At 39.1% G+C, this 13,456-nt stretch overlaps 1 protein-coding gene across 1 annotated transcript in view; it reads right to left on the bottom strand.

The window, feature by feature from the left end:
• Positions 1-236: 236 nt before the first annotated feature.
• The window catches only part of iqgap1 (IQ motif containing GTPase activating protein 1), a 303,340-nt gene continuing 290,120 nt past the window's right edge, over positions 237-13,456 (bottom strand). Inside the window, exon 38 of the mRNA XM_039773388.1 lies at positions 237-1,280. Coding sequence (XP_039629322.1) covers positions 1,167-1,280 — 114 coding nt within the window. The 3' untranslated portion in view covers positions 237-1,166. The remainder of the gene's footprint in view (positions 1,281-13,456) is intronic.

The following is a 13,456-nucleotide window of genomic DNA, read 5'->3' as shown; positions in this document are numbered from 1 at the left end:
CAACTGGATATATTAAGGAACACTAGCGTGTAGCTGTCAAGCAAAATTAAAATACTCATGAAGTAGCAACAAATGAATCCAATGCTTTGGCTAACATAATATGGTGGTAAAAAAAGAGTAAAGCTAAAATAGCAATATTTAGACTGTGAATATCTGATTTACCTTGTAACAGAAGATGGAACTTCATCAGAGGCTATTTGTGAACTCAGAAGAGAAAAAACACAAGATGGCTAGACTTTGGACTTATTTAAGTAACATAAAATATTTACTTTGCCTACAAAACTCTACTTTTAAATAGGACAATAAAAAGAGTGTGAAGGTTCAAATGACCAACAGATGAAATTAGGCATAATAAATGAACATGGAGAAGTCACATCATTAAACTGGGGTAAAATGTCCATTTGTATTTTGTCTGGCATTAATGGAATTTTGCGTTTAAACCTTTAAACATTTCTCCTACGCACTTGTGTATAACATATTAAATGAAGGTAAAACATAGTGCTGAATTTCAGTGAGGCAAGACAACAGTAAGGACATAAGAAAGACTAACACATTTGCAAAGCTGTACATGATATTCATAATACCCATACCTTACGTGTCACAGAAAATTAGAATAAAACAATGTAAATACCAAAAAATGCACATCATAATGGAACATTACTGAAATGCTGTGAACCTCCCAGTGGCCCACATGGCAGCCAAAATCATTAAATATGCTTTACTTTTATTAAAAGCCAAATATTTTGACCTTTACATCAGAAATGGTAAAAAAGTTAGTGCACAGAGGCTTAAAGTTCAGCCATCACTCTCCCCTTATAATACAGCCTCCAAACCTTTATGTTTGATGCTTATAAATTCCAGCAGATACTATAATTTATGAAACTGAAGATGGCAAATAAGCTCTAGGATGTTGAAATTATGAGGTTATTTTCTCTATTGATACATATATTATCACAGCCACAACAGTCAGCTACCAGTCAGGTCCCAGGAAGCAATGGGCCAATGTAGGATTCCTTGGTCCAAAATACTGCATAGAGCAAGAAATAATATTAAAGGGAAATCATGCAGAAGGAAACATTGTGTCAAATTTAGTACTGGATATTGATCAAGAACCAGCAGCTCTCCATGCAAGCATCTGTAATCCTTTGAAACTCCATATTCATTCTTCATTTCTCATAAAACTTTTTGTTGAGGAGGAAGATTAGCAAGTTGACATTGACAGTGGCTCGATCAAAGAGTTTCATAACTGCTACGCCCTCATACTGCAGCTGCAGCAGATCCTGAAAAATATATTCAGAAAAGGCTAGGTCAAATACAGCATTACAAAAAAGCTTGTACTTATTTCAGCTGATTGAAAGCTGCATTCATGAGAAAAAATAGCAAAGTGTGGTTGTAAAACAGCAAGGCTGTGAAAGCAGAAATGACCAGAGTTTGAACAGTAAAATAAAATAAGCAAATCAAAGTTTATGTCAAGTACTTAACCTATTTTAAAAGAATCTCAATTGTTATTTCTAATTATGTCTGACATTGTTAAATATTGTGGAAAGCATGCTAACACTCATTCAGTTAACTTTGTGAGAAAATTTTATCATTTGCAGACATTTCCCAATCACCTTAACTTGCTTTTTCCTGGTAAGGTTCCTTATTTAGCCAGTGCTAGTCCTGGCAATAAATAATGCTAAAAAAAAAGAAACAGCTTTTGGGTAGAACAAACTATTCACAGAGCACACTCACAAATAATGGGACTAGTGTGTTGAGGTCAATCAACTTACCAGAGTGATTTTGACCCATTTCATGCAAGTACATGAAAACTTTATACATGGAAACTCCTCATTTTTCTTTTCTTTTTTTTATTATGGTTTTGAAGCAAAGCCACTTAATGCTTGTGTTTGTTGCAAAGCTTCACTTTATAATGAATGCACCCTAGGCTTGTCACATTAGTGTTATTTAAAGTTATTTGCTGAACAACAGTACAACAACTCTGTGAAAACAGCTGCAGCATTACATGTCTAAAGATTAACTTATAGTCAAAGCATACAAGCATGATACAGGTCATCTACTTGCACATCTACTGCCATCTAGCATAGACTGTACTTATACAGGAGCTGAATTCCTTCTCACACTAGAACTAGAACCAACAAGGAAGCATTTGGATTTAAAGTAGCTTTTGTTATATTGGCACACTTGTAGCTTTTGCTAGACTCCAAAATATAAAAAAAAGCAACCTGTCAGTTTAAAGAGTGTATTATAGAAATAGTTTATCAGGGAATGTGGTAAGGAATGACGTTGGTGGGGGGGTGCTAGATGTGAACCAAGCACGATTAGAAATGACATAAAAATTATTTCATGGTGCTGTCTAACCCTTTTGATGGAGTAGGGAGGGAGAACTACACTGTGAAGCAGTCACTAGCTGGACGTTTTATTTTTCCTTCTCTTTTCCATATGCTCACAATACAGTGATGAAATCGGCATATTACAGTGATATTAGATCAGTAGTTATAAAGATAAAACTTTGCTTGGAGTCTGACTCAAACTTTGTTCTTAACACTAGAATCCCTGAAGCCTACAAAAAAGCTCGTAATCCCAGACCACCTTTAATTCCTTTGCACCTCTTCGTCAGCATCTTTTGCTTTGTAAATGTGTCAATCAACACAAGCAGACTGAAGTTCAATACCCCCTAACGACAGGAATTGCAAAAGTCAGTGGTCAATGGCAGAGAGGTGCCTGGAGTTGTATAGGGTAAATAATATATCGTTAATTGGAATACATACATTTAATGTGTGTTTAGTGTTTACAAAGATGTGTAAGTGTAGGATGGCAGGAAATGCAACACAAGAAATTCTGAACACATAACGAAAGCAGAAACTTTTTCCATGTTATACTAACAATGATGTAAAAGGGTATAATGTGTGAAGACTTTAGTCCAAATATTAAATAAATATGCACTTTTATCTGTATATATAAAGGAGAGTTGGGATCCGAGAGACTGTGTTTGTGGAGGGATGAAGAGTTAAGGCGGGTAGGGGAGTCATGTGATCATCCCCCCTCCCATTCACGTCATTTCATTCACTTCAAATCATTTCGCTCCGAGCTGAGCTCTGCAGCTGACGTGGTCTTGCCGTTCTTCTTCCTTAGTGTTTAGTCCTTTCTCCTTTACTAATTTGCTGTTTAGTACACGCGGTACTTACACAGTCACTTATAAAAAGGGAGAAATCTCAGTGCAAGAAATGGATATTGAAACTACCTTGAAAGACATGCAATCAATGAGGCCATTAAACGGATCCCAAGAGAGGTCTTCTAGGTTGGAAAAAAAAGCGCTTGGCTGCCAAAACCAGCGCAACAAGAAACAACTTCTACGTTAGAAAGAAAACGATTCGCTGACAAAATCAGGCAGTTAAACGAATCTAAAGACGACAGGATTTCAAGATTTTCAAAAGGACGACTGGCTGCTGAAACCAGGCGGTTAAAAGAATCTGAAAAAGACAGGACGTCTAGATTGGAAAAACCAGGATCCGCTGCCGAAACTAGCCGGTTAAACGTGCAGCGAAGCGCGCCAGGTCTGCTAGTTGAAGAATATAACCAAAGTAAAAAAAATACTATGAATTACATGTTTAATAAGTTAAAAACTCACTCAAGTTCAAATGTCAATTGGTAGGAAGTTGATATGTATTCTTGAATGGTGAAGTAGTAAGAACTGCTGCCATATAACACAAAGATTCTGAGTTTGAGCATTTTCAGTAGTGAGCTGCTATTATCTATATTTGACTCACTCACTACTAATTCTCCAACTTCCCGTGTAGGTAGAAGGCTGAAATTTGACAGGCTTATTCCTTACAGCTTACTTACAAAAGTTAAGCAGGTTTCATTTCGAAATTCTACACGTAACGGTCATAACGGTCGATAACGGTCGACACTGTCCGCCATGTTGAACTTTCTTATTTATGGTCCCATCTTCACGAAATTTGGTAGGCGGCTTTCCTGCGCTAACCGAAACCGATGTACGTACTTATTTCGATGGTATGACCCCACTGTTGGCTGCCATATTGAACTTTCCAACGTCACTAATTCTCCAACTTCCTGTGTCCGTAGAAGGCTGAAATTTGGCAGGCTCATTCCTTACAGCTTACTTACAAAAGTTAAGCATGTTTCATTTCGAAATTCTACGTGTAACAGTCATGACAGTCGACAACGTCCGCCATGTTGAACTTTCTTATTTATGGCCCCATCTTCACGAAATTTGGTAGGCGGCTTCCCTGCGCTAACCAAAACCAATGTACGCACTTATTTTGGTGGTATGATGCCACGGTCAGCCGCCATATTGAACTTTTCAACGGTCTTTATTACTTATGTGCCCATCTTCAAGAAATTTGGTACGCGGGTTCCCAACGCTAACTGAATTTTATTTACGTACATATATATGTCCATAGCCTGCAGCTCGGTCACCGTGTGGCGGGGGTGGGTTTTCCCATCCCAAAGCCTCCCGTTGTTGGCTGCCTGCCTATATAAGGCCGTCCGTCGCTCCAGTCTCTACATTCCCTTCCTTGCTTCGCCACGGGATTCACGTCTCCCTGCTGATAACTAGCTTCTCCGCTGTTTTATTGTTCATTTATTACGATTATAGTTATTGTGTAAGTATTTGAGACTTACTTTATATTGTTCAGGTACCCATTTCCTTTATCATTCCAACCGTACCCCCATTAACATGTCTATCGAGGTGATCACCATCGATCAAAGAACTGTCACTTACTGAGTGGTTTCCATGCCCGGAGATGGCACCTACCTTTTCCATTCTCTTTGTTACATATTGCACGGCCATATCAGGCTCACTCTTGATATCCGGAGGAACATTATGTCTTATGTATTGAATGACTGGGACAGGTTCAAGGTGTGGACTGATGACGGTACAGGAGATAATTATTTTACACAGGAGCACTAGAAGAGTGAAATACTTAAGCCCTTCACCTATGCATCTGCATGTGAGTTGATGGCTGCCGGTGAATTGTTCGGTTGTCGCTTTCAAGTGTACCGAAATGGCCAAATAGTTTACACCTTTCGACAACCGCCAATGCCTCTTAACACTAGAATTACCAGAGCCTATGAAAAAAACTCATAATTCCGTCCCACCTTAAATACCTTCACACCTCTCCGCCAGTGTCCTTTGTCCTCTAAATGTGCTGATAAAGAGAAGCTAGAAGCAGCCGGCTATTCCATCCCCCCACCAATTTTTTGAATTTTTCCAGTTTTAGAGTGGAAATAATAGATCGTTATTTGGAACACACGCATTTCATGTCTGTTCCGTTTCTACAGTAATCTGTGTAAACACATTGTTAAAACAGAAACGTTTTTTATATTCTAGTAGTAGATGACAAAATGTAGGCATAAACTATATAATATATGAAGCCTGAAGTCCAAATATCAAAGAAACATTTTCACAAAAATAACACAACAATTGCGCTTTTATTTAAAAATATAACTGCAGAAACAAAAGGCTGCCTTAACATGCGACATTGACAGCCGTTTATTGTAACTGCCTCCGTGGTTCAATAGAACCAGTTACCGTTTGGGAATCAAAAGGTCGCAAGTTCGATCCTGCACTGCTCCGTTTTGAGAAGTAAACTGCTCTTAGTCTTACTATTTTAGAATAAAAGCATACATTTGATTTTGGTCTGTAACAGCCGGTGCAATTTATTGATCCTTGTAATGGTTAGCTTTTTTTTTTTTTATTCACTTTTCATTCCCTCAGTCGTGTTCAGAATCAATCCATACAACCCCATCTGACACAACTGTTTTCACATAAAGACGCGCAATAGCTCTGCAGTGTACCACGATGCATACTAAAGACCCCCACCCAGGTTGCTGACACACAAACGCTGGCGAAGCTGCCTTCTTCGTATCTCACCGTCACTTGATTTTCTTTTTATTCAGTTTTATTGAGTGTTCCTGCCAGTTCCCGCATGTTGCTGTACGCTGTTTCTTTTGTACTCCAGGACATGCAGAGGAAAGAATGGAGTTATATTTTTGAATAAAAGCACAATTGTTGTGTTATTTTTGTGAAAATGTTTCTTTGATATTTGGACTTCAGGCTTCATACATTATATAGTTTATGCCTACATTTTGTCATCTACTACTAGAATATAAAAAACGTTTCTGTTTTAACAATGTGTTGACACAGATTACTGTAGAAATGGAAGAGACATGAAATGCGTGTGTTCCAAATAACAATCTATTATTTCCACTCTAAAACTCCACTTCACTCCCAGATACTCAATCAAGGCATGAGCTTGGAAAAGTTTGTGCACATTCTAAATTGGTGGGGGGGATGGAATAGCCGGCTGCTCCTAGCTTCTCTTTATCAGCACATTTAGAAGACAAAGGACGGTGGCGGAGAGGTGTGAAGGGATTTAAGAAGCGATTTAAGGTGGGACGGAATTACGAGTTTTTTCGTAGGCTCTGGTAAATCTAGTGTTAAACATCTTAGATTGACAGGTGACGATTTCAGTAGTGGACACTTTGATGTTTATGATTGTTTAAACTCTCAAAAGCTGGATGTGAAGTTATCGATGAAACTGGTTGTATACTTACAACGCTTGACAGATGCCGAATGTCTCTTCAACACATGTCCTACAAATACTGTCGTAATTGAAACAAACCATGAAACTCAAACCGATTATGACAGCAGCAATCCAAGCTGTGAGATTTGAAAAAAGATTACTGTTCATATGGCCAACTGTACGTTGCATGCTCAAGAGTAAGCTCAACGCACAGCTTGGTCATATTACAACCGGAGGGCCGAACTCACAATGCGGTACACAAAGATATCCTTAACAAATAATTATTGGTATATTTTCCCTCAGTTTAAAAAGGTTTTATTTTCTTCTTAATAAAAATTTTAAGGCAGTGCTTCGCCGCTGCGAAGCGCAGGTATTTTGCTAGTTACTATAATATAATAAAAATATACATTTGATTTGCGACTAACACCCGGTGTAAATTTTGGCTACTTGTAAAAGTTAGCACTTGTTTTTTTTATTATTCAGTTTTATTCTGTCAGTGATGATCACGTGGTATAACAAACTTGCCTCTCCCTCTCCGAGTTGATGGTATTTATCTCCATTCTTTATACAAGACCAACGATGACAACAGTCGGTGCTGCGGTTGATTCTTGTTCAGAACTATTTGTTGTAACAGCAATCAATCAAAGATACAATGTCCAATGACTACTATCAGACTATCATGCGGCATTTGCGCTTTGACAACAAAGACTTCCGTGCAGAACATGTGAAAAATGACAGATTTGCTGCAATCTCAGACATCTGGCAATGTTTTGTTGAGGACTGTGTTTTGAGTTACAACCTAGGGCAGGCTTCAGGGATTCTAATGTTAAAGACGAGCTGTTACATTTTCATTTTATCTGTTGCTGTTTACACAAAGCTGTGACATGTCCTACAAATGACCAATCACAGACAACTATACATCATTCTAATGCTCTGAACCTCAGCTACTAAACGGTAATGAGGCCTTTCACTGTATGTGGCTTAACATTTTTGGGTATTTGATAAAAGCAGATTAACTCTGCTGTGACACACTGCACATTAGTAATGAAAAAGAGCAGACAAAAAGGAAACAAGTTTTATTGGGGGGAGGGGAAAAAAAAAGACATTTGGGTATGTAAATTTCCATTATTACTTTTGATTGACCTGTGGGTTCAATGCATCGTACATGAACAGCATTAAGTACAAAATCTAATTTGTGTCTTCTTACTTAACCCTGGCTTAGTAAATTTGACAGATTAAAACAAGGACAATGACACATCAAGATTGGAACTCTATATCAAAATTTGTAGACATTTTGACTTTAGTGAAAAGTCAAGCAAAATTACACCTTTTATTGGCTAACTAAAAAGATTACAATAAGCAAGTTTTCGAGGAAACTCCGGCCCCTTCTTCAGGCAAGATGTAATCAGATGGAATACTAGATATTTTGAGAATGTCAACCATTAATGTGGAAAACAATTTAGATCAAGCAACACCAAATTATAATGTGACATTTAAAGAGGCTTAGGATATTTTAAATCCCCTTAAAACAAGACCTCAAGCACCAGAACAGTGTTTGTCAACCTTTTAGGTGTCGCAACCCACTTTTTCACATGTAAGTGTCACCATCACTGTCATCCTTGGTGACTTGAGTGTAATCATCAGTTTCCCCTTGGTAAAGGGAGCATGACTGTGAAAAAGAAGATGTTAAAAGCAATTTTTTGGTCTCGTCCGTTTCGGGAAATGGACATCTAAGATGGAACTCCATTAGCAGCTGTGTTTTTTTTTTTATTTTTAACTATTATCACAAGGTATTCTGTATTTACTGCACCCGAGGGGCTTTAATTACAGTATATGCGAGTATATACAAGCATTAACAGCAGAAAAAACGGCTCAGAAGGAAATAGAAAAGGCAGCTAAAGCTGCCTCAAGTTCAAGGTACAGCCTTCCAGAGACTAACCTGAACAGATAGGTGAAAGAAAAGATGTCTGGGGATCTGACGCAGCAGCACTGGCTTCAGCCAAGAGCAAAAGTGGGAGAGAAACTGCAAATGACACAGGCCAATAGAACTTGTCTATTCCAAAAGGTTCATTGGAACGGTGCATGGCCTTACTACCCATGATGTCAACTACCCCTGCAGATGAGGGGCGCAGACTCCAACTGGGCTTGCTACTCCACCCGCAGAGCACAGACAAGACCGAAACAAATAGTCTGAGCTGAAGGTAATGATAACTGCAATGATGACCACAATAACTACCACTCTCTTTGGGACCTAAAGGAGCTAAAGAGTAATATAAAGAATGTTACAAATGATACAAAAGATACAATGGACATAAACATGACTAACGAGAAAGCTGCTTCAGGATATTAAAGACCAGGAGCATCATGTATAAACCGTGCGTATGCACAGAAATGTGTAAGAATCGGGATGTATAAACCTAAACTTGGCGTAAAGCCACTCACATTTCCACGGTACCTCATACCCTGTCGTACGCAAGTTCTCCACTCGGTTTTGCAGGCTGGCGGCACCCAGCGTCAAAGCAGTTCTACTGTTCCTGTGTGGTTTATCTTTCTTTTTCAGATCTACGTCCCTGACGTGGCTTTATAAATACACTGAAATATACTGCATATTGTTTATTAGTTAAATGCATCTGATTGTAATTAACCAGTAACAATATAATGGTCAAACTATTCTAAATACCGTAACTGCTTTAACATTGTTACTCTCACTGCACTTTCTTCATCTTCTTTCAGCTACTCTCGTTTTGGGTTGCCACAGCCTATCATCTTTTTCCATATTACTCTCACTGCACCACTTGGAGCTGCTGACCGGAAAGAGAATTATCGGTATACAGCATCAAGCACACACTGCCTCAGCCATGCTTCCTATTTGAACTGCTTCTCACATGGCAAACGCTTCAAACCTTTCCTGTACGGCCCTCGCGGTTCAGAAAGAGTTTCATCCCAAGAGCTCTACGCGCACTCCATCAGTCCATCAACTGTTCCTTGTAGAACTGTTTGTACAATCACCTCACTGTAAACTTGCACTACAGTTATATTGCACAACCTGAGACACTTTATAAAGCGCATTTACATATGATGACGATATCATTTTTAAGATGAAATACAGCAAAATATGTTTATCATATTAAACAGATAAAACTAACTTCATTTAAATTATCTATATTGTTAATAATTAAAGGACACGGTGTTGCTACGCTAGCAAGGATCTGGCGCACCGCTCATGGATCCTGCCTCGCACTGTATACTTCACTGGGACTGGCGTGAAGGATAGAATAATTAAACATGTACTATGAAGATATTACACTGTTCCTTAAAAGTTTTCAAGAATCTGCGTTATAAGCTTACAGATGGCTTAACGTCTATTACAGAGCTAATCGTGTGGCGATCGGTTACTTGGAGAAAGAAAAGGAAGGACAGGAATTGGAAGTTAGTATGTTTGAAAGAGACAGTACTGCAGGGGCGGCCTTAGGCATGTGCAAACTGTGCACCTGCACAGGGCCACCAAGCCAATATATATTTAATATAAAACAGAAAGAGAAAACAACAACACAGCTAAAAACGCAGCAGCAAATTTTGACAAAAGTTAAACGCTTGTGTCATGAGCACGAGACGATTATGCAGTGTCCGCAACGGACGTGGCCATCTGCCGTGCATAAGATACAATATTGACATTGGCGGGAGAAGGGGCCACCGATTCTCTCTCTGCCCAGGGCCGCCACGAGCCTAGAGCCGCACCCGAGTACTGCTGCAATAAATTATTTAATCAAAGGTTGCGCACAATCACTGCGTCACCGTGTTCCCATGTTTAATAATGTGCTTTAACTCCTATCATCATGAAAATGATATTACGTATACATCTCAGTATTTTAGTTATTCAGAGAGCTGTAATATCACGAATGTAATGGATTCTGTGTCCTGTCGGAGGAAGAGAAAGCTGGTTTAAGAAGCACGTAGTGATTCACACACATAGAAGAACACATACAAAACAAAGCATTTAACACTAGAATTACCAGAGCCTACGAAAAAACTCGTAATTCCGTCCCACCTTAAACTGCTTCTTAAATCCCTTCACACCTCTCCGCCAGCGCCCTTTGTCTTCTAAATGTGCTGATAAAGAGAAGCCGGCTATTCCATCCCCCCACCAATTTAGAACGTGCACGAACTTCTCTCAGCTCATGCCTTGATTGAGTATCTGGGAGTGAAGTGGAGTTTTAGAGTGAAATAATAGATCGTTGTTTGGAACACACGCATTTCATGTCTGTTCCGTTTCTACAGTAATCTGTGTCAACACATTGTTAAAACAGAAACTTTTTTTATATTCTAGTAGTAGATGACAAAATGTAGGCATAAACTATATAATGTATGAAGCCTGAAGTCCAAATAGCAAAGAAACATTTTCACAAGAATAACACAATTGCACTTTTATTCAAACATATAACTGCAGAAAGAAAAGCCGCCTTAACATGCGACATTGACATCAGTTTACTATAACTGACTCCGTGGTTCAATAGATACAGCGCCCGCTTGGGAATCAAGGGGTCAGGGGTTCGATCCTGCGCTCCTCCCTTTTGAGAAGTAAACTGTTCTTAGTCTTACTGTTTTAGTATAAAAACATACATTTGATTTCAGTCTGTAACAGCCGGTGCAATTTATGATCTTTTAAAGGTTAGCTTTTTTTTTTTATTCACTTTTCACTCTCTCAGTCGCGTCAGAATCAATCCATACAACCCCATCTGACACGGCTGTTTTCACTAAAGACGCTTATAGCTCTGCAGTGTACCACGATGCATACTAACGCCCCGGTTCTGACACACAAACGCTGGCGAAGCTGCCTTCTTCATATCTCACCGTCACTTGCTTTTCGTTTTATTGAGTGTTCCTGCCAGTCCCCGCATGTTGCTGTATGCTTTTTCTTTTGCACCCCAGGACATGCAGAAGAAAGAATGGTAAAGACCAGTAACTTCGGCGCTATATGCAATCATCAGACACTCCCCATCTGCCCGTGTCGTTCAAACACAGGAACATATATTGGTGTAAAAGTATAACAAAAGTGCACTTTTATTCAAGTGCACTTTTTCCATCGCTTTTCCTGTAAGAAGCAATGTACACACTTCTCTCTATGCTGTGGTTTCTATTACACACCTGAAAGAAAGACAATATATGTGAAAATATAATCGCACTAATGCAATATTATTTGAAAACGAACAGCGTCAGATCGGGTGTGAATTTATGCAGGAACTGGAAATTCTCTGATGCGGGACCTTCCCCCAGGGAAGAAGAAAGTACAGTGTCAGGTGCTCATTCAGTGTAATAGAAACCATAGCACAGAGAGGTGTGTACACGGCAACAAGTACACGTGTCGTAAATGTAGGAAGGACGGTCCTTGGGTGTGTGGGAACTGTTAATATTTGAATGTGATGATTTTATATAGCACGGAATGAAAATCTTCACTTCTTAGCATTGCACCATGCAAGATGTCGTATCAATCGCCTACTGTATCTTGCTTTCTTTTTTCTTCGGTTATACAGGTAGTTTTGAATAAAAGTGCACTTGTTTTGTTTTGAAATGAAGTGTCTGCGTGCACTTTTCGTGGCATTACACGTGTATTTTTTGAGCATGCCCGTTTGAGCAGTATAAAAAGTATTGAAAAGTATAACAAAACAACGGGCAGATGGGGAGTGTCTGATGATTGCATATAGCGCCGAACTTACTGCTCTTTACTATTCTCTCCTCTGGAGTACTAAAGAAACAGAATACAGACGCGCTATAGCTCTGTGCTGTACCACGATGCATACTAACTTTACCATTCTTTCTTCTGCATGTCCTGGGGTGCAAAAGAAAAAGCATACAGCAACATGCGGGGACTGGCAGGAACACTCAATAAAACGAAAAGCAAGTGACGGTGAGATATGAAGAAGGCAGCTTCGCCAGCGTTTGTGTGTCAGACCCGGGTTGCGTTAGTATGCATCGTGGTACACTGCAGAGCTATAGCGCGTCTTTAGTGAAAACAGCCGTGTCAGATGGGGTTGTATGGATTTATTCTGAACGCGACTGAGAGAGTGAAAAGTGTTACAGACTGAAATCAAATGTATGTTTTTATACTAAAACAGTAAGACTAAGAACAGTTTACTTCTCAAAAGGGAGGAGCGCAGGATTGATTCCCAAGCGGGGGCTGTATCTATTGAACCACGGAGTCAGTTATAGTAAACTGGTGTCAATGTCGCATGTTAAGGCGGCTTTTTCTTTCTGCAGTTATATGTTTGAATAAAAGTGCAATTGTGTTATTCTTGTGAAAATGTTTCTTTGCTATTTGGACTTCAGGCTTCATACATTATATAGTTTATGCCTACATTTTGTCATCTACTACTAGAATATAAAAAAAGTTTCTGTTTTAACAATGTGTTGACACAGATTACTGTAGAAACGGAACAGACATGAAATGCGTGTGTTCCAAACAACGATCTATTATTTCCACTCTAAAACTCCACTTCACTCCCAGATACTCAATCAAGGCATGAGCTGAGAGAAGTTCGTGCACGTTCTAAATTGGTGGGGGATGGAATACCCGGCTGCTCCGAGCTTCTCTTTATCAGCACATTTAGAGAACAAAGGACGCTGGCGGAGAGGTGTGAAGGGATTTAAGAAGCAGTTTAAGGTGGGACGGAATTACGAGTTTTTTCGTAGGCTCTGGTAATTCTAGTGTTAACGTGCTATTTTAATTACGATGTGATTTGAGAAACTGTTAAACAATTTTATGATGAAGTTTATGATGTTCTACTGTAATGACAAAATAAACTACGTGATTAAAGTGGAAATTTCGAGATTGAAGTTGACATTTCGTGGTTTTTTCCCCCACTGTGTGCCTTTTTTTTTTCCTCTGTACCCTAATAAGCTTTCATATG

This window comes from Polypterus senegalus, chromosome 12 (assembly GCF_016835505.1).
Source record: "Polypterus senegalus isolate Bchr_013 chromosome 12, ASM1683550v1, whole genome shotgun sequence".
Taxonomy (NCBI): domain Eukaryota; kingdom Metazoa; phylum Chordata; class Cladistia; order Polypteriformes; family Polypteridae; genus Polypterus; species Polypterus senegalus.
This window is presented reverse-complemented; position numbering and strand designations above follow the sequence as displayed.